The sequence below is a fragment of the Plecotus auritus genome, assembly GCF_963455305.1.
Source record: "Plecotus auritus genome assembly, chromosome: 12".
Taxonomy (NCBI): Eukaryota; Metazoa; Chordata; class Mammalia; order Chiroptera; family Vespertilionidae; genus Plecotus; species Plecotus auritus.
The window spans coordinates 28,391,318-28,411,742 of record NC_137778.1 but is presented as its reverse complement, the minus strand read 5'-3'; the positions used below and the strand labels follow the sequence as shown (position 1 = coordinate 28,411,742).

At 53.3% G+C, this 20,425-nt stretch overlaps 2 protein-coding genes across 5 annotated transcripts; both read right to left on the bottom strand.

Annotated features, from left to right (window-relative positions):
- Positions 1 to 537: 537 nt before the first annotated feature.
- MRPL24 (mitochondrial ribosomal protein L24) lies at positions 538 to 3,845 on the bottom strand. 3 transcript variants are annotated; one of them, XM_080648284.1, is made up of 6 exons: positions 3,764 to 3,845; positions 1,708 to 1,950; positions 1,532 to 1,627; positions 1,225 to 1,328; positions 863 to 993; positions 538 to 767 (listed from the first exon to the last, which is right to left on the bottom strand). In XM_080648284.1, exons 2-6 carry the CDS (start codon positions 1,888 to 1,890, stop codon positions 631 to 633), a joined length of 651 nt encoding a protein of 216 aa, XP_080504410.1. In that variant the 5' UTR covers positions 1,891 to 1,950; positions 3,764 to 3,845; the 3' UTR covers positions 538 to 630. The 3 variants fall into 3 exon arrangements, with proteins under 3 accessions (XP_080504410.1, XP_080504411.1, XP_080504412.1); XM_080648285.1 differs by having other exon boundaries at positions 3,628 to 3,793; XM_080648286.1 differs by having other exon boundaries at positions 3,713 to 3,770.
- A 1,119-nt stretch (positions 3,846 to 4,964) lies between these two features.
- Positions 4,965 to 14,345, bottom strand: HDGF (heparin binding growth factor). 2 transcript variants are annotated; one of them, XM_080649145.1, is made up of 7 exons: positions 13,953 to 14,345; positions 8,028 to 8,104; positions 7,750 to 7,888; positions 7,241 to 7,310; positions 6,896 to 7,087; positions 6,465 to 6,676; positions 4,965 to 6,276 (listed from the first exon to the last, which is right to left on the bottom strand). In XM_080649145.1, exons 2-7 carry the CDS (start codon positions 8,032 to 8,034, stop codon positions 6,270 to 6,272), a joined length of 627 nt encoding a protein of 208 aa, XP_080505271.1. In that variant the 5' UTR covers positions 8,035 to 8,104; positions 13,953 to 14,345; the 3' UTR covers positions 4,965 to 6,269. The 2 variants fall into 2 exon arrangements, with proteins under 2 accessions (XP_080505271.1, XP_080505270.1); XM_080649144.1 differs by lacking the exon at positions 7,241 to 7,310 and having other exon boundaries at positions 13,953 to 14,336.
- Positions 14,346 to 20,425: the final 6,080 nt, after the last annotated feature.

Sequence of the window (20,425 nt, the reverse complement as noted above, 5' to 3'; positions counted from 1 at the left end):
GACTGAGGGGTCCCGGGTTCGATTCCGGTCAGGGGCGTGTACCTTGGTTGCGGGCACATCCCCAGTGGGAGGTGTGCGGGAGGCAGCTGATCGATGTTTCTCTCTCATCGATGTTTCTAGCTCTCTATCCCTCTCCCTTCCTCTCTGTAAAATATCAATAAAATATATTAAAAAAAAAAAAAAAGAATTACAATATTTATTTCCCTTCCACTTCTACTAAGTATAGAAAAGGACATGTGCATCCTGCCTACTTAGATCCTGCAGAGGTGCAACAATCAGATCTTACACCCCCAAACTCCACTGCCCTCCAGAACAGGTGGCATCTTCGGTTACTCAGAGGTCTCCATTGGAGGGAACCTCTCTCCCTTTGGTCTCTATCCCAGAATCTGTAAGCCCTGCCACTTGGGAAGGCCACCTTAAGGCTAGCTAACTTCCATTCCGGATTCCACAGTAACACTGGGACAGATGCTCTCTTCCTTTAGTCCCTGAAACAGGTACAGTGGGGTTAGGGGTGCCAGAAGACAGCAGCTGCGCAGAGAGGAGGAATCATGGCTCTTTATTGATGTCTGAAGATGATGTGGCCCCAGCCTTCAAGGCTAAGACTAGGAGGGGGAAAAGTTCCCCCCAGGTTCAATACCAATAGACTTTCTTGTGTCTCCGAGTCTCCTGGATCCCCATTGCCTCCATCACCTCTTCTTCCAGTGTCTTTAGACGGGGCACATAGGTTCTTTCTAGAGCATCTTCCACTGATGTGTCTTTAGGGCCATCTATTGAGGAAGGAAGGTAAGTGGGAGGTCTTAACATCTTTTATTCCCACTTTTATCACCCCACCGCCATCTTCCTGTCCATCACCCAGCCTCACCAATCCATGTTTCAGGGACGATGCCATCCGCTCTGGGAAATTCAGGTTTGGGAATAATTCTTCCTGATCTTGTGGAGACTCGGACCCGCTCGCCTGCCTCAGTGAATCTCCACTCCACCTCAGTGGGTTTCCTAGTGGATGGAAGAGGTGAGCCTGGCCTGGGAGCCAGGTGACTCTGCTACTCTGAAACCTAAAATTCAATGGCTGGAAACACTAAGGTCACCATCTTGTTTCACTGCTATCTCTGTATTGGGATTGCCTATAGGGTCATGTTCCACAAGATGACCCTTCTCAATTCCCAGAGCACCCAAACCACCATTCAAACGATGGGAAACCATCTGACCAGAACCCCACGTGCTTGCCTGTCCACAGGATCCACAAGTTTGACCTGGTTGTGGAGCAAGGGTGCTTCGCTAGGGATCATGGTTCCTCGGTAATCCTTGGTCCTGCCAATATAGCGGTAATGCTGTCCAAAAGAGGGGGTTATCAGAAACCAAAGGGAATGAAAGCAACTTGCCTACTGCGGCTCTGCGCATCCAGTCCATGTTGAAAAACAAGGCTCAGTGGCCTCCCCGTGCCCTCAGCTAGCACCAGGCCCTGTGCTACTCTTACTGACAGGGATAGATGGGACAGGCTTCCTGAGCATCCGCAACCCCACTCTTCACTTACTGTGTTCAGCCCCTCCAGGACCACCCAGTTTCGCTCCCGGATAACTTGAACCACTTTGCCTTGCTTCCCGGCATCCTTGCCTTCTAGAATCTCCACCTGTGGCAAGACATAAGGGTCAGGGAGGCAGATCCTTCCCCAGGAGCCCCACCACCACTCTACCCCCCTGAGGTTCTCACCCTGTCCCCACAGAACAGATGCCAGTCTTCATCAGAAATGGGTTCCACAATCACGGGGCGCCGCCTGATCCCTGGTGGGTTCCTCCTTTTGTCTGCCATGCTACCTGGGCGGCTCATCCCATAGCGGTAGTTGGGGGGCAAAGTGACCTTGGATGCTAAGGCCAACAGGGCTGAGAGACGCATGGCTGGAGGCTGTGAGAAATCCCCTGGCCAGGGAAAGACCCAGAACCTTCCTAGTCAGCTCTGGAGTAGACAGGTGGAAACAAGGGGACAAAGAAGCAAAGGAAGGAATTTTTTGTAAGTATTTACTCCATTGTTCATCTTGCTGAATCCCCACAGAATATTACCTTCATTCTACAGATGAGGGAATAGATCCAGGGAGGTTAACTGACCTGCCCATGGTTGTAAAGCTACTATGCTGGAGAATCAGCATTCAAACCCACATATATCTGACTTCAAAGTCCAAAAAGTTCATTGAGGCCAGGAATCATATTATCTAGCTCACCCCTGAATTCAACAGATCTCAGTAGAGCTTGGCACATAGTAGGTACTCAATAAAAAGTTATTAAGCCCTAGGTGGTTCAGCTCAGTAGATAGAGCGTCCGCCTGCGGACTGAAGGGTCCCAGGTTCGATTCTAGCCAAGGGCACTTGCCTGGGTTGCGGGCTCGATCCCCAGTGTGGGGCGTGCAGGAGGCAGCCGATCCATGACTCTCTCTCATCATTGATGTTTCTATATCTCTCTCTCCCTCTTCCTTCCTCTCTGAAATCAATAAAAATATATTTTTAAAAAGTTATTAAGAACATGAACAGCAGGATGGGAAGCAAACAGGTAATGGAACAAAACACTAGCCAAAAAAAATAGGCAGTTATTAAAGTACAACAAACAAACAGGGAACAGAGGTAAAAACTGTTATTAAAATGTTCCTACATTACTTCCAATTCCTATCTTTGGTCAGGAAAAGACTACTCCTAAGACAGCTTCTTTTCTAAAAGAAAAGGACCCAGAGCCAGACTCTAGGATTACTGTGTCCTAAACTTCCCAACTAAGTCTGTACTGTAAGCTTCCCAACTTTAGATGAACTAAATCCACAAGGTGGTGAGCTGACGGCAACAATAAGTGCTTCTGTTTATTGAGCATTTGCTACCTGCCAGGTGCCATGCTAAGTGCTTTCCTGTATCACATCATTTAAGAAAGAAGGGAGCATTAACCTTGTTTTAGAGCTAAGAATGAAGCCTAGCTTCCAGGTACAAATAAAGTGCACTGTAATGGCATCCACATCTCTGGACTGGGAGTTAGATGATCTAGGTTCTAGTTCCTACTTCACCATCATCTTATTCTGTGACCCAAGGCAACTTAACTTCTGAGCCTCAGTTTCATCATCCATAAAACTTCACAGGGTTGTTGGTGTCATTCAAATTATTTGTAATACTTATAATGTAAATAGTATTATCCCTTTTGGGCAAATTAAAAAATATATACATATATTCCGGTACAGGCATAAAGATTTATCGGAAGGAATTAGGAAATAACTCGAGTTTTGGGGGAGAGGAACAGTTTGGGAGGGCTGTCACTTTCCATCTGTTCCTTGCCATAACGTTTGCATTTCTTAATCATGTGTAGTTTTACCCACGACTCCTGCGTGACTCCTGCAAGAAGTCCTTTAGCCTCGGCCATTCTAAATCTGAAGCTCTGGGAGGAGATCCCAAAAGCGAGCCCCTCCCCCCCCCCCCCCCCCCCGGAACGGATCCTTTCCATTTTCCCCCTCCATACACTGGCGTGGTTGGGGTCCCTTTCACAGTAAAGCGCTGTGCAAGGCAGTGCCTGGCGGAACGTCTGCCCTTCAGGCCCCAGCTCCAAAGGCTTTCCCGCCAGCCCCATCCCAGGTGCCGGCGATGTCCCAGCAGTCGGCAGCACCCACCCGCTCCAAGCTTCCGGTGCAGAGCAAATCCAGACGATACCACTGAGCAACAGCCCGGGAAAAGGAAGGCCTTTACCGCACCCACCTCCCCCACGAGTCCAAGGCTGACAACATCCCCAAGCTGTGCGGGCCTCACCTCCACTACCGGTTGCACCGTAGCCCGTCCGCCAGTTACCTCTTGCACGTGGGCCCCAAGTCCCGCCCGTCTCCGTCCCTCGGCTTTCTGGGAAATGTAGTCTTACCGTAGAGCGGAAGTTCAATCAATCTAGCCTCTCTGCATGCTGGGAGTTGTAGTCCACCGCTACGAAGCAAGCTGAAACAGGAAATTGGGTCGGGTGGGAAATCAAGGAAGCGTAAGCTCACCGTGAAGCACCACGGACGTTGGAGGCAAAGCGGGATAGGCTGCCGCACCTGGCACGCTCCTGATCATGCTGTGTGGGCTGCTGGGAATTGTAGTTGAGACGATGGCTCCATTTTCTAGATGACTGTGGCTTCCAATTTAAAGCAGAGGGCCACCCTTTCCAGGCAAGGCTACAGATAATACTCTTCCCACACGCCCTTCTCTGTTGGAGGCGGCCGAGACAGATTAAAAAACTGTCATAGGCCAAAACCGGTTTGGCTCAGTGGATAGAGTGTCGGCCTGCGGACTGAAGGGTCCCGGGTTCGATTCAGGTCAAAGGGCATGTACCTTGGTTGCAGGCACATCCCCAGTGGGAGGTGTGCAGGAGGCAGCTGATGGATGTTTCTCTCTCATCGATGTTTCTAGCTCTCTATCCCTCTCCCTTCCTCTCTGTAAAGTATCAATAAAATATATTAAAAAAAAAAAAAAAGTAACGTGGACCCTTCAATGCCAGCCAAAGATCTAGTCACGAAGTGTCAAATCTGGAAGGAACCGCGTATGATCTGATCTAATCCACCTGGGAAGATTCCACCCTACCAACCTCCTCGCCTCTGATCGCCAGTTAAGGTGCCTTTTTACTTAGCTCTTGGGTGTCAGTTACTTCTACAACCAACCCAAATGCCCCCAACTCCATGGCCTTCGACTGATACTGACACTTACACCCTCCATCTTGGGCACTTTTTTTGTTTTTTTAACATTTCCAGGCGCTTATGGAGAAACCTGTGTTCAACAGTGACTGGGCAAGAGAAGTAAAACGAAATAGTGTATTCTGTGACTTTGCCTTCATGCAGAATTTTGGCTATTTTAAACAGCCTGAGAATGAAGGAGAGGCTGATACCCCCTACCTCAATCTGAAAGTTAATTTGGAAATCATTTGTATTCCCTTCCCCTCTCCCTCTCTTCAATGCACCCCCCAAAAATCAGTCAGAATCCAATGTAGTAATCAACAGGTTTATTTTCCTAGAACTGAAATTGTCTACGGTTCTCAGAGCTAAACTAGTCAGCAATTTTTCATCAGAGCCCTAAGGAGAGGGGGCGGGAGGGACAGGAGATGGAAGAGGCAGAGACCACGAGAAAGAGGCTGGAGCCGGCACTCACTTCCCTGTCCTCAGTGGGGTACAATCCGACCTGGTGAAACACCGGGGAGCCAGGTGGGAGCATGTGGAGGAAATGACACCAGAAGGGACACCAAAGCCCCGGCTACAAAAGGAACGCCATCAAGCCCTAGCAGAAGGGGAGCCTCCCAGCGCACCTCAGAAACGAGGGCAACGGTGAGGAAGAAAGGAGCAGTGTGGGGGCCACACAAAGGGATAGGGATCTTTAAATTTTTTTTAAATTTTCTTTTATTAAAAACATTTCCTAAAAAATGTGTCTTCTCCTTTCTGTCTGGGTGACATGTGACTGCAGGCTGGCCTTGAGCACTGTGGGGAGAGGGAAAGGGCAGCTAGGGATCTCCCCAGGGCACCACATCTCTGGCCCACCATCTAAAAGGAGAAGCTACTCCCCAACACTCCCACCGAAGCTGGGTGACGTCAGCCCTCCAGATCCCACGTCCATGGACCAAACAACAGGAAGCCCAAAATCTTTTGATGAATAACTACAACTCCTAGAACTCCTGGGGTTATTAGCAAAGGGAAAAATGGGTGTTATCCATCATCAAGGGAGTCCCTCCCCCACAAGCTGTCCCACTTTCCCTGAATCTAGGCAGCTGAGATAATAGGTGTCGGAGGAAGGGACAGGAGCTCAAGAAGATGCCAACCTCCTGCTCACTCCCCACCCCGATCTGAGGACTGTCCCTCTCAGGCCCTAGAAGCCCACCCTTGCTATTTACCCTCCATCCTTTTTACTCCCAACTCTGATCCAAACCAACCCAGAGACCTAGAATGCCTGGGGGAGGGGCAAAAGGGTGTAAGGAGATGAAAACAGCGGGTCCAGAAACCCTGGGACACAGCTCCAGGCAGGGAGGGACATAATGGCCTCATCTCATTCCATGGAGCAGAAGACATGGCCCTGACTCACATCCCAGCGGTGTGGAGGCATGGAGGCGACCTGGAGGCAGGGGCCAGATGGCATGCCACATCCAGGTCAATCTCCAGGGACTGGGCTTGGGAGGGAGAGTGAGTGGAGGAGAGCAGGTTGGGGTGGGGAAGGGGTTCCCAGTTTGCAGGCCATGGCCAGTTTCCCCAGTAGCACCCAGACAGCAGCAGGAACGGGGCAGGGGCTCCTCTTGAAACATTGGTGGCTACAGGCTGTGAAGGAGGGTCAGAGGGAGAAGGGTTAATGATGAGGCCTTGGCCTGCCCTCGCCCCAGCCAGTGCCATCTCCTGGCAAAGTCCACCCGGCCTCCCGAGAGGCTGATAGCTGCAGACCTCCACCTCCTCCTCGCCGTAGGTGGCTGAGCCCTCCCAGCCCAGTTGCCAGGTCAGGGCTCCCTCACCTCTCATGATCTCTGATGCCTGGGACCTCAGCATCTTCCTTGGCAGCCTCTTCCTCCTCTTCCTCTGGAGGAGGCTCCCGGCCAGAGCTGGGCTCAGAGGGGGTGCTGTTCTTCTCCACCTCCACAGGGAAGGGCCGCTCGCCCTCCAAGTTGGCCACCTCCTTCTCCTCCCCTTCAGGATCTTCTGCCTCTTTGGGACGTTTCGGGGAGTCCTAGGCAGGATTGGTCGAGATGGATGAGGTGGGCTGAGGCTAGAGAGGGAGGATGGCAGTCGCCTGCCTGGGCCTCCCCCTCCTTTCTCCAGGGGCTCCTTCCTTTTATCCCAGTCCCTGCTCCGCCCTCTGCTTCTCAGCAAGGGCCTCCCTAAGACCAGGGGCCAGGCCTCTCTCAGACTGGAATCCAGCTCCTGGGCCCCAGGGAGGGGCAGTTACCTCCAGCAGGTCCCCTGCTCTCCTTTTCAGCGCCCCCTTCTCATTCTTCTCCTTGGTGGGCTCGTCGATGACCAGCTTCCCTTCCTCATCACTGCTGCCCTCGGTGTTCCCCTTCTTGTCACCATCGCCCTCTGCGGCCTCCGGCTCTGGCTCCGGCTCCGGCTCCTCCACGCAGCTCTTTTTCTGGGAGGACTGTGGCAGTGACAGCAGAGGCTGAGTGGCACCAGTGGCTGCCATGCCAGGCCCCCTCCCCAGACCCCTCCCTCAGCCACTCACTCCTTCCTTTTCCCACCTCTCCCCCACCCCCACCCAGGTGCCCAGTCTCACAAGTGATTTGAGACCCACCTCTGTCGGATTAGCCCCGGGGTAAACCCACTGGCCGGGCAGGCAGGGCTCTGTGCAGGAGGGGGGAGGGCTGGAGCAGGAGGCAAAACCTCGGGTCAACTTCTCCCAAAGGGAGCTAGGACCCTTTCCCCGCCAACCCCCGCCCCCCACCCTCCCGCCTCGTCCTGCCCGGCTCACGTGCATCTCCTCCAGGAAGCCTTTGTGAAAGAGTCAAGGCCAAGTTCTACACTCACCCTGGGCCCAACGAAGGCCTCCCCACTTACCGCCTCCATCCTGTTCTTGCCCCCCTGGTCTCACAGCTACACCACACACCAGCACCCCATATCCTCTTGCCAGAAGCCCCCCGACCCCCTCCCGCCTGCCCCTCTGCCCTCTGAGCTACCACTGTGAAAGCCCTGGTTTTCCTGAGACCCATTCCTGAAGACTAAGCATCTTGTGTGGGCCCGGGGTGTCCAGAGCCTGTGGCCACACCTCTCTCCAGGGGGTCTACTGGGCAGTTGGCAGCTCACCTGGTAGCCAGAAGCCTTGACAGTAGGGTTGTTCTCGATCTCCCACAGCCCCTCGCTGAACCCTTTCCTCTTGTTGGGCTTGCCAAACTTCTCCTTGGACTCCTCGTAAGGGAAGAGGTCTTTGGGGCCCAGGAATGCCCTGGTGAGAGATGGGAGACTGTGCTCTCGAGCCCCTCACTGCCTCTGAGCTGTGCAACCCAACAGGGAAGGGGCGCCACAACCACCCATTCCCCAAAGCGGTCTGCTGTGGCCCTCCCCTCCTCTGCCCCCTCACTCACGTCTCATGGGTCCCGAAAAAAAAGACTTGGTATTTGTTGGCTGTTGACTTCACCGCAGTCTCAGGCATCTCGTCGATCTGCGAGCAAGAAGAGAGAAGTGAAGTTGAGCTGGAGGTCTGCGTTGCAGAGTTGGGTGGGGGGCGGCCTCTAAGGCATCTGAGTAAGACTGAGAGGGACTCAAGAGGTCACCAAGGTGGTTTTGGAATTATTCTTAGCAGTGGAACTTTTCAAACAAAGCTAGACATGACAGCCCATCAGAAACCCTGAAGTCAAGTCACCCCCTCTCCTTCACACATCAAACAGCACCCACTCTGCCCTCCAATGCCCAGATCCTATCTACACACTCTGCATCTTTGCTATCACCCTGGTCCAACCATGGTCTCCTCTTGCCTGGACTAAAACCACAGCATCTATGTCCTTTGTCTTCATTCTTGCCCCACTACAACCCACCCTCCCCACCGCAGCCAGAGCGGCCTTCTGAAGTGTTGGCTCCCAGTGAACATCTGCCCCTGCTGGAAACCTTTCAATGGCTTTTCATCGATCCGTCACCTCTTCTCCATAACGTCCAGGTCTCAACCCCACTGCTGCCACCGATATTTGTACGATGCTGGGCAACTGATGGCACCTCTCTGCCTCGGTTTTCTCATCTTTAAAATGGAGGTAGTCATAGTACTTAAGCCACAGGGTTGTGAGAACTAAAGGATCGTAACCAGTCAGACGGATCCTTCAGCCTCCTGTACTCACTAACGCCTGACCAGCCTTCCAACCTCAGCCCTACCATCACTTCCTCCAGAAAGTCCCCCATCTCTCCCAACCTGGTCAGCTTCCCAGATAAAACTCTCTTCGCACCTCTCCTTCACAGCACCCTTCACAATTCCAACTTATTCATGTTACCATCTAATTAATGTCTATGGGGACTATGCATGCCCGGATCAGGGAGGTCTGTTTTCATCCCCTGCAGTGCCTAGCACACAGGGGGTGCACAGTAAAGGCTGCTGAAGGAGTCTCTGAAATTGACGAACGCACACCGCTCTGGTTATAATGGAGGGGTGAGGCCAAGGGGCTGCCTATTCACCCCTCTCCCCCTCAGTAGTAGCCACAACAGGCTTCTAGGGAACACTTTGAAAAGTTATTTGCCCAAATAACAGGGCAAGTTAGTGAGGGCCCGGGCTTGGAAACAGACCTCCTGACTTGGTGCCCTGCCCGCCTGTCCTGGGTGCTGGAGCAATGTGTGGTGAACGTACAGAGGTCTGAGGTCTGGGAAATGCAGAGGCAGTGGCCCAGCCAGCCTCTCAGATCAGCCCTGGAAGCCCAGGACAAGCTGAACTGAGGAGAAACTACAACTCCCAGCAGCACTTGCAGCAGCTCCAGCTACCGGGCTTCCCTCGGACAGAGGCCAGGTGGCCATGTTGACTGGGGCCCCAGGCGCAGATAGCAAAGAGACAGACAGACAGGCCAAGGCTGTGATTAACGCATCAAGACTGGAACAGAGTACCTGAGGGCCCAGGAGACATGGAAGCTGGGAGGTTGGAAATGTGCTAAAATAGACCCAGGAGAGAGGGTGGAGCCCTTGGGCACGAATCTGAGGGGCATCTTGCTCCAGACATGGAGTCCTCAAGCTCCTGGGCACCTCCTCCACTTGCCCTGTGGCCTCTGGGGACAGAGTTCCAGTCCCTCCCCCCAGGAAGGTCGGGCACCAACTGGGCCCTCCCCACGACCAGGAAACGCTGAGGTGTGAATGCAGGAGGTGCAAAGGCACACTGTCTCCCCCCGCCCCCCTCCCAAAAAACACACGATCTCCATCGCCATGACAACCCAACCCCGCCCCCCGGGGCCACTCAGCAACCAGGAATGTGACCACCCCTCCCCCCAGGCCCTCTCTCCGGATCGGGGAGGAGGGGACTCTGACACACACCCCACCCACAAGCCTGGAGTCTGGCTCCAGGGGCCCAGGGAGTGCTCTAAGCTACAGCTAGGGCTGGAGGGCCTGGGCCTCTCAGGAAGTTAGGACCTGAGGGGTTGGGGGTGGAGGCGGAGGATCCCGTCCTCAGCCAGGACACCTGGGTCCAGTTACCAGCTAGCTCCCCACCCTCTTCTCGGAGGGAGAAGCAAAAAGCAAACAAACAAAAAAACACACCACAAAATGAGAGCCTCCAGGGCTTAGAGATCCCAGGAGACCGGTACAATAATAGCAACAATAGCCCCTTCCCTAAGCTGCTTCCCACTGGGAACAGGGCAGGGGTGGGATCTAAGGGTCCCAGCTGAGAGCTCAGCAGCGAACTTTGAGTTCCCCGTTTTCAGGGCCACCCCGGAGCCAGGGCATGAGCATGCTCCTAGGAATTGCGTGATGAAAGGAGAGAAACTGAGGCTAGGAGAGGCGGTGGGGCGAGTTCTCTCCAGCACAGCAACAGCAAAGCAGCTCCCCTGACCAGCGGGCTCTTTCCCGGGGAAAGCAAACTTGGAGATAAGTCGCTGACCGGTGTGACAGGACCCAGGAGGCCACTGCTGCCCAACCTCGGGGGTGGGAGAGACATAAAAGAATGGCTAGGAATTAAAAATAGACAATGAGACACACCAGACTGACCCGCCCTGCTGGCCTCCAGCCAAATGAAAGGTGGGTCTAGAGGAGAAAAGAGACCAGGGCCTGGGCAGATGGGCATCTACCCCTAAAGGCTCACCCCACCCCTCTGCCTCACCTTGTGTGTAGACACCTGTGGGGAAGGGGCCAGGAGGTACATTCTTTCCACTAAATGGAATTTCTACCTCCCCCAACCGCCCAGAGAAACCCCTTCTATAGTGGACCCTCCACTATAAGCATTTGGAAGATGACATGAGGTCTCTGAGAATGCTTGTACCCCCAATACAGACATATGTCTCCCAGGCGGTGCCTTTATATCTTTATATCCAGGCTGTGGCTCAACAAGTGAGTCAAGGGTAAGTGGGTCAGGGTGGGTGGGGCCAGATGGGTGCTGGAGACCCACTGCACCCCCTCCACTGGCCCAACAGGGGAGCGGGGTCTGCTACTTCTCTGCCATCCCAGAATCCAGGCAAGTTACTTTTTCTCTCAGCCCAGGCCCTCGCATATGAAATCCTGTCCTCCCAGAGCCCATGGGCACCCTGAAGTATGAAGAGGGATCAGAAATTCCCAGGTGAGAAGTGAGGGAGAGGCCTCAGACCAAATCCCGGCCCAGGGTGGCCTGAGCAGTTAGAGGAAGGCAAGAGGGAAGGCCAAGCCCACAGGGCCTGCCAGCCAGGGCTCTAACCACCACACCCAGGGCCCAGGCCCCACCTGACCCAGGAACCGGAAAATCTGGGGCAGGAGACAGTTGGGGCCGGGAAAGTGTGGCAAACCCAAGAGGCAGAAAAGAGAAGGTAGTGTGCCTGGTGTGGGGGAGGGGCAGAGGGAGGAAAGAGGAGTGAGGCCCTCTGGCTGCTCAGGTTCGGTTGTCTGGGACGGTGAAACAGGGAGAAAGGAGGAAGGAACCTGGGTGGGGAGGGGGGCAAACCCCTGAGTCCTGGGGGTTAACTGTTAAGTGCTTGGAGATCCCCCAAGAAGTCAGGCAGGAGGAAGAGGGAAAGGAGAAGGTCAAGATGGAGTCACACCCTCCTTCCAGGTAGGGCCTACCACGTGGCCCTCTGGCTGGACTCTCCCAGCACTGGGCTGCTCTAGTCTCACCCAGAATCAGCCATGCTACCCAGAAGGAAAGTCCACACAGTGGGCAGAGCGTGGTCCCCTGCTCTTCATCTCAGGAGGGGCCGGGCCACTCTAGGGACTAAGACCACATCCAGGGGATGGTGAGGAGACCCATTTGTCTGTGTTTGTGTGTGTGTGTTTAAGGGGGGTGCATGTCAGAACTAACTTGGGTGTAGTGCCTCCCCCCCAACTGTGATAATCAAGAGCCAGAGCACAGGCAAAGGGTGGAGTCCCAGCTCTGGGACCCTGGTCAGGTCTTCCTCCCCCAGCCCTAACTTTATCTGAGAGGCCCAGGCATCAACAAAGGAAGAGGCTCTGCCTCCGGGTCCCACCCTCAGCCCTGGAGGCCAGTGGGAAGAGATGAAATGGCATCCCAGCCCTAGGCATTGCCCTCGCCACGATGGCCACCAAAAACCTACAGGCTCCTCACAGGGTCGATGTAGGCCCATCTGTGTCTCTCCTGGTCCCTTCTCTCGTCCCTGATGCTGAGGGGTTCTCTAAACCCACATTCCAGCTGTAACCCCTCCCCAGGCCTTAGCCCAGTCTCTGGACTTTGTCCCACCCCAGCAGGCAGAGCAATAAAGACCTGGATTCAGTTCTTGCCCGGCCCACCGGGGCCTTGGCATCCAGGCCAAGAAGCCAGTTGGATCAAAGGTGCAGGGTAAAGTACATGAGTGTTCACATGCCACACACATACATGCACACACAAGGCCCCTGTGGTGCTACCTCACACTGCCTCCCCTAGTCCTCTAGGAGGCCCTAGAGTCGGGGAGAGTCCTTCTCTTTTGTACGTCACTCCCATTCCAGAGGCCAGGCATCTAGAGGTTTCAGGAAACAAGGAGCTCAAGGCATATGGGATTAGGCAGACTCCTCAAAAGAGAGTACAGAACGAGGAAGGGTCTTCTGGGTTTCCTCAGAGTGACCCCAAAGTTGGCCTGACACTCTGAACAGGACACCAGGGAGCCTGGGCTAACTTCCTAAGCTCAGAGCAGGATCTGGGCCAGATGAAGACACACAGACTCACGCCATGAAGACCAACCACAGCCTTAAGGGAATTCTGCACGCGGCCCCCTGACCCAGAAGATGCCCTCCCCCTCCACCCCTCTCTGCCTTTGGACTTCACTCTACACCAGTCCTGCCCTCTAGGCGCCCACACCGAATGCCAAGGCCACCCCATACCAACTTGGAAATAAGCTGCCAGAGGCACCATCCCCAAACTCCTCCAGCTCCCTCTGGCCACCTTCCTCCCTCCTACTTCACCCGTCTCGGCCCTCAGGGGAAACAGGACTACAAACCCAGGACTTTTGGGCCCCACCCTCCCACCTGGCCAGGTGCTGGACAGGGGAGGGGGGAGGGGCCCTCATATTGGCGGGCTGATCCACCACATGGCAGACTGGGCCTTTGGGGCACGCGAGGCTCACGTGGGGGTGGGGGTAGGAGGTGGGGGGAGGTGTAGAAGCAACTGGGGCTCTCCACCCTCGTCGCCTCGCCTCCAGCCTCCACGAAGAGGCAGGATGGAGTGGACTTCCCTGCCCCACCGGGGCCATGCGCCCTCAGGCCCAAATTTGAGTTGGCAGCATATGGAGGCATATTTTCGTGGGGATGAGGAGCGAGAAGGGTTCTGGCGGATAATTTCCGAACCAGGGAGATCCCCTCCCACACCGTCCCCAACCATTCCTCGACCCTCTCAACTTCAGACCTCTTAAGGACGCCCTGAACCAAAGTTTTCTAGAAGTGAACTCCGCCTCCATCTATTCCTTTCATGGGCTGAAGTCCTTCTTTAATCATTTAACCCAGGAAGGAGTTTGAGCTTGGGGCAACAATCAATGAAGAAACCGGGCGTCTAAGGGGGTCCCAAAGGGGCGCCTGGGGGGGTGAGGGGTGGAGTTACAAGACCGGCCCAAACCCAGGCAGCGGGTCCGAAACCGCTGGGAGTACGGGGGCTGGGAGCAGAGCTGAGCACGCACAGCCAAGTCGGAAAGTGACCCGCGCCCTCGGGTCCCCACGCCGCGCACACGCCTCTACGCTCGGACGCCGTCTTGCCAGGTGTTCGCCGCCCCCACCCGGTCGCCTCCCCATTATATAACCCGCGAGTGGGCTTGAAGGCGCTGGGGGAAAAGTCAGAGGCTCGGACCCCTGCCCCCACCCTCCTCGCGGACCGCTCGCACCCTCCCCGGTGTTATGCAACCCGAGCCCGAAGGGGGGATCGGACGGCTAGCCGCGCTGCTCACCCGGGCTGGCCAGTGTGGGTAGCCTTTCATCTTGGCGAACACCAGGTCCCCGCATTTGTACTCTTTCTGCCGGTTGGATCGCGACATGGCTGGGCTCCGGGTGCCCCGGGCTCCGCGCCGGGCCGGGAAGCGCGAGCCCAAGTTGGCGCGCGTGGCGGTGGCGGTGCCGCTCCGCTCCGGCCCTCGCGCGGCCCCCGCCTCGATGGCGGCCCCCGGCCCGAACTCCGGCGCGGCCACGGCGTCTCCCCGCGCGCGCCGCACGGACGGGGCGGGCGCCGATCCGGGGCGACGCTCCGGCGCGGTGGGTGCGCGCTCGTGCAGTTGTTTGTGTTTGAAATTAAATTGCTCCCTCCTCTGCGCGAGGCCTCTTCCTCCACCCCCCTCCCGGTCCCCACTCCCGCTCCCTCCTCCCCCACCCCTCCTCCTCCCCCGCCGCACCCCCTCCCGCCGAGGTTCGATGCGCGCAGCTTCCGGACGCTTGGGCCTGCCACCGCCCGACGCCCAACCTGAAGCCGCCCTGGCGGCGCGCGGCGACACAGGCGTGGGCAGCCGATTGCCGATCTCGCTGAGCAGGCTTTGTGTGCCCCCGGTCGGTGGGTGCCCGCCCGGCGGGAGGAGCTGGCGCCCGGCTGGACGGAGCGGCTAGGCGCCCCTCCCCCGGCCCCGCGGGGCGCTCACACCGTGGCCTCCACTCAGTCAAGTGGCGACTTCTCGCAGTGTCTCCCTGCCCTCTGCCCTCTGCTCCATCCCCACCAGGAGCCTGTGCTCGGCGCCCGCCGGGCTTCGCAGCCTGCTGGGCGCCGGGGCAAGGGGTGCGCACCGTGCCGCTGCGCGCGCAGAGGTCTGCTCTGGACCTCCACGTGCTTACAGTCGGTGGCCCCGGGAACGTCAGAGATTTGCTCCTCACTGCGGTCTTTATTGAAGAGTTTGGTAGCCAGGAGGTGGCAGAGGGGTTGTGGCACGAAGTGGCCACGTTCCGGGTGCATTAGATAGATGTCAGTTCTCTATGCTAGTTCCTGGCAAAAGACAGCTGGGCTCTAGGCTAGCTAAGCCCTCGAAGATGAGTTCTATTCTAGCGGGAAGAGGTTGTAGAAGCCAGTAAGTCCCAAATCGTTAGTAAGCTGTGAAGACCGGGAGCCAGGCCCTACCTCTCTTGGGGGTGGGAGTGGGAGAGAATCTGGGAGGCTTCACAAAGGTGGCTACCAGAGCTGGGTCTTAAAGAAAGGGTGTGATTTTGCTGGATTCCAGAGACTGCATTTTAGCCAAGGTTGTATCTTACCTAGTGACAGAACAAAACTTGAACTCAGGCCTTTTCCCACTGAGCCAAACAAGACTTTATTCTAAATACATCTTTGATTTGCTGTCACTGTATGGGTCTTGGATTTGCCCAAATTCCAGATACCTGTGGTCTCTTAGAAATAAGATATTTGTGCCCTAGCCAGTTTGGCTCAGTGGGTAGAGTTGTAAGCCCACCGACTGAACGATCATGAATTTGATTCCACTCTGGGGCACTACCTCCTTTGCTGGATCCCTGCAGGTGGGTGGTGTGCAGGAGGCAGCCAATCAATGTGTCTCTCTCATAGTGATGTTTTTCTCTAATTCCACTCTTTCTAAAAATCAATGGAAGAATGTCCTGGAGTGAGGATTAATAACAACAAAAGAAATAAGGCATTTGAATCATCTGTTATAGCGTGTCCAGATCCTTAAAATTTTGCAACAAAATACTCTAGGTTGGGAAAAGGTAAAATATGCATGTTTTTCTGTCCACACGTTTCCTGATCCTACTTCAAAGCATATGTAGTCTCCTTGCAAGGAAGGGCAGGAGGTAGCCAAAAGGCCCAGGTCCACATCCTCCTCTGCTTGCTGTTCGCCCATTATGAGAACTTGGACGACCCCCTGAACTTAAAACTCTGGAGTTCCCGTGCCCTCAACCGTAAGGTGGGGTAACACTGCTGCCCTGCCAGCGTCAGCAGCATGGACTAGGTGCTTATCATCGGCGAAGGCCTGCAGTTCCTACAGTCCTTCTGCCATTTGGTTGTCCCGCCCACGGCAATGCGAGTCACAAGTCTTGCCTATAGAACAGTGTGCCCTCGGCATCGTTCATTCCCCCTGGTGATAGGAGTCCCTCCGGGCCCCAGGCTGCTGGCACAGTGGGGCGCTCTGCAAGGTCCTGTTGCAAGACCAGAGCATGTCTCCAGCCCGGGACTTGTAGATTTGTTCAATGGCAAATCCAAACTTGTTGCACCCGAGCAGCTCGATTCCAGTAGGCGTTTATTCTACGATGCATTCTCCTTAGAAATCCAGTCAGTCAGTGTGATAGTCCAGTGTCTGTCAGGCTAATGTTTTCCTTTGTTGTTCGTACTGTTGTTAAGAGAGACTCTTGTCACAAATTTTTAAAGATATTTTAGTAAACCCAGTGTCACAATAGGTTTTCTTTTAGTGCCCAGGCCAGTATTACAAACATGCACAGTTTCAATGCAACAAACATTTAAAACTATTTTCCAGTTTAGCACACACCAATTTAGGTAAGAGTCCTATCCATTTCTCCACTTCGTTGTGTCACCAAATCCTGTTTGGAGGTGGCAATAAGGATCCTGCGTTCTTTTTGCAACAAATCTCTTGGGCCTGTCTCAGTCCACCATGCAGATGCTGGTTGCAATAAACCAACCAGGGTTCCCTTTGTTGCTGTAATCTCCCCGGCCTTGGATGCAATTTAATATCCAAGTTCTCTTTACAATAACATCGACCAGCTCCCAGCTGCCCCTAACAACCCAGTCAAGAGCAGAAGAGGGTCAGTTACAGGGGCAGGTGGCACAAGCCTGCGTCCCTTGGGATTAGGTCTGACTTAGTGCTTGTCTAGTCTTTAATGTGCGACCGAATCGCCTGGGAATCCTCTTAAAAAGCAGTTCTAATTCAGGAAGTTTGGGGTGCCTGCATTTCTAACAAGCCTCAAGGTGCCGCAGCTGCTTTAACCGACCCTTTGAGTAGTAACATTGAGAGCACACAGGTCACAGGCCCCCGACTGCCAGTGCAGCTTGGAACCAATTCACAAACGTCTCAGTGAAATGATGCTGGTGCTTGCTTCTGCATTTGTTTGGGAGGGAGGTCAGGACAGAAGTCAGGGGACTTGAGGCCCCAGCGCAGAGCAGACGTTGTGAGTGTAGATCTGGCTGTGGGGTTCTGAAGGAGCAAGGTCAGGGAAGAGGGGGGTGGACTTATTCTGTCCATATCAGGAAGGAAGATTGACTCAGCAGCAGGAGGGATGGGGCCGAGGGTACTAGGGAAGGGGAAGTGTGAGCTAGTGGCAACAACCTGGGTTTGTATTTCAGGGGACATAGGTTTGAATCTTGCTTTTGGCAAGTGACTTGAACTTCTAAACAAAATTTTCTTCCACTGTAAAAATGTAAATGCAAATAGCTGTGTTATGAGGTGGTAAAGGAGATCATCAGTATCAAAACCTCATAGACGCACCCGGCTGGTGTGGCTCAGTGGTTCAATGGCGACCTATGAACCAGGAAGTCACGGTTTGATTCCTGGTCAGGGCACTTGCCCAGGTTGTGGGCTTGATCCCAGTAGGGGGTGTGCAGGAGGCAGCCGATCAATGATTCTCATCATTGATGTTTCTATCTCTCTCTCCCTCCCTCTCCTTTCCTCTCTAAAATCAATAAAAATATATTAAAACAAAAACAAAAAAACCTCACTAATTCATTAGTTTCCAAGGAAATGTCAGTTTCTTCCCTTTAAACTCCCAAGAAAGCGTAGAGGGTTTGGCCCCCGCCCTCAGGGCTGTGTGACGTACCCATCACCACTTCTTGGCGCCCAGTACCCCCACTAGGAGAGGAAGATGGGTAGTTTAGACCAGGGTTTTTCAGAACAGTATCTCTATTGCCCCTCTCCCGGGTGCCACCCAAAACAAAAGAGCAGCCATGCTGTTAGGCGTTTTAGGAGGAATCGGAGAGAACAGGGTCTGAGCACCTGCTCCACCACTGACACACTGTGTCACTTTAGGAAAGTTACCTAATTGACCTGAGTCTTAGTTTGAATGTCTGTAAAATGGAGTGTCTCAGTTTCCATGTCTGTAAAATGGGTTATATTGAGGAATGAATTACTATATTTAAAGTGCTTCCAACAGAGCCTGGGAACACAGTAAGTGTTTAATAAAATTGGTTATCACTGCCCTGGTTGGTATGGCTCAGTTCGTTGGAGTGTCATCTTGCACACCAGAAGATCGAGAGAGAGAGAGAGAGAGAGAGAGAGAGAGAGAGAGAGAGAGAGAGAGGTCACTTGGTTGATTGGTTGCAACTGAGATATGTACCCTTGACCAGCCCTTGACTAGGAATCAAACCCACGACCCTTCGGTCCTCGGACTGAGGCTCTAATCGCTGAGCCAAACCAGCCAGGGCTAGCCTTCTTTAATTCTTGTCTGGGGCTGGGGAGAGCCTGTTTCCCACTATCATGAAGTGGGGGCGAGGCTACAGCTGTGTCTTAAACAGCTTTGAACCAGGCCTCATTTTTGTTCCCTTCCCGCCTGGTGTCTCATTCGCTTCCAGAGGTCCTCCTGAGCCCTTGGAGGCTCTCCAGTAGCTCATACTGACCCTCACATTCCCCACGGCCAACTTGGGTCTCAGCTCTCTTGGATGCGCCAAGTCAGTTACCACTGGGCCATTTGCTTCCCATCTTCCAAAATGTTGTAACTGTGCTTTCCTCTTTTCATCATCCCATCTTTGTGGGTTTACATATTTTCAAAATGGTCTTTCATGCCTTTTCACACAAAAATTTCTTTATTGAAGTTTTCGCGGGATTTCAGGAGGGAATCCAATTAGATAATGTTCAATTCACTATCTTTTACTGGAAGGCTTTATTACTATTCCTACTTTTGGAATAGATAATACATGTACAGGTTACAAATTTCCAAAAGTATGAAAGAGTGCACATGAGAAATAAATCCCTTTCCCACCCACCCATGCCCTGAAGTTTCCTTCCTTCCTTCCTTCCTTCCTTCCTTCCTTCCTTCCTTCCTTCCTTCCTTCCTTCCTTCCTTCTTTTCCGTATCAGATTCTTAACCTCACCCAAGGATATTTTTCCCATTGATTTTTAGAGAGAGTGGAAGAGACAGGGAAAGACAGAGAGAAATATGAATGTGAGAGAAACACATCGATTGGTTGCCTCCTGCATGAGGCCCGACCAGGCCCTGGGCCCGGAAGGAGCCTGCAACTGAGGTGCCCTTGACTAGAATCGAATCTGAAACCCTTTGGTCCACAGGCTGACGTTCTATCCACTGAGCCAAATGGGCTAGGGCACCCTGAAGTTTCTATTATCAGTTTCTTGTATAAAAATAGCCATTTGAGGGCCGGGTATATACTTAGTAAGATGAATCATCAATCTTTAGAGTAAGAGGACCAGCTTAGAAAATATTTCTCAAAGATAGGTCCCTGACCTTGTGGGGCTTCTTTTCTCTGCCGGGCAGCAGATGTGTTCACAAGGAACAAGGATAGTCACATCCCTTTAAAAGTTTCTTATTCTCCTAGGGTTCTAAGTCGTTTCACTGTGTGTTAATAGCAGGTGTTTCTCACAGAAGTGGGACAGGGCTCCTTAATACTCTATCCATTTTTCAAAGGAGAAAAGTGAGACTCAGAGAAGACAGGTGACCGCCCAAAGTCACCAGAAAATAGGTTGGGGGACCTGGATTCGGAAAGCAGGCATTCGAAGTCAGCCTTGTACAAAGCTCACCAGGACTGGAAGGTCTAGTTTCCCAGAGTGGTTCTGCTTTGCAATTAATTTCTTAAAAATGGACTCTGGGCCCCACCCCACCCCTACTGAATAAGAATCTCTTAAGCACCAATTAAGAAATGTTCCTTTTTAAGAAGCTTTCCAAGCCCTGGCCAGTTTGGCTCAGTGGATAGACCGTCGGCCTATGGACTGGGGGGTCCTGGGTTCGATTCCAGCCAGGGGCACATGCCCGGGTTGCGGGCTCCATCCCCCACAGTGGGGGACGTGCAGGAGGCAACCAATAAGGGATTCTCTCTCATCATTGATGTTTCTATCTTTCTGTCTCTCTCCCTTCCTCTCTGAAATCAATTTATATATATATATATATATATATATATATATATATATATATATATATGAAGCTTTCCTAGTGATCTCAGGTGCATTAAAGTTTAAGACTTGATATGCAGAAAAAATGCCGCTCTGGACATCCAGAGCAGGGAGCAAACATATTTAATGAGTCTTCATGGAGAAGGTGGCATATGAGTTTGTCTATATAGGCAGGGTGAGCTTTAGACACATGGAGAGGGTACAGAAGAGGGGGCCATAAGCAGGCTTTAGGGAAGATTCAAGCTTGGGCCTTCCACTATCCTTTCATTTTTGTCATCATCCTTGTCCCCCTCATATATATATAAAAAAAAAATATATATATATATATTTTTAATTGATTTCAGAGAGGAAGGGAGAGGGAGAGAGAGAAACAT

Bases quoted from the DNA above. Each gene is read 5' to 3' on its own strand.
- MRPL24 (XM_080648284.1), bottom strand. From the start codon at position 1,890: ATGCGTCTCTCAGCCCTGTTGGCCTTAGCATCCAAGGTCACTTTGCCC. The intron at 1,628-1,707 runs GTGAGAACCTCA...GTCTTGCCACAG, and splicing joins ATCTGTTCTGTGGGGACAGG to GTGGAGATTCTAGAAGGCAA. The intron at 768-862 runs GTGAGGCTGGGT...CTTCCTCAATAG, and splicing joins CGTCCCTGAAACATGGATTG to ATGGCCCTAAAGACACATCA.
- HDGF (XM_080649144.1), bottom strand. From the start codon at position 14,039: ATGTCGCGATCCAACCGGCAGAAAGAGTACAAATGCGGGGACCTGGTG. The intron at 7,889-8,027 runs GTGAGTGAGGGG...ATCTCTCACCAG, and splicing joins TTTTTCGGGACCCATGAGAC to GGCATTCCTGGGCCCCAAAG. The intron at 6,677-6,895 runs GTAACTGCCCCT...AATCCTGCCTAG, and splicing joins GAGCAGGGGACCTGCTGGAG to GACTCCCCGAAACGTCCCAA.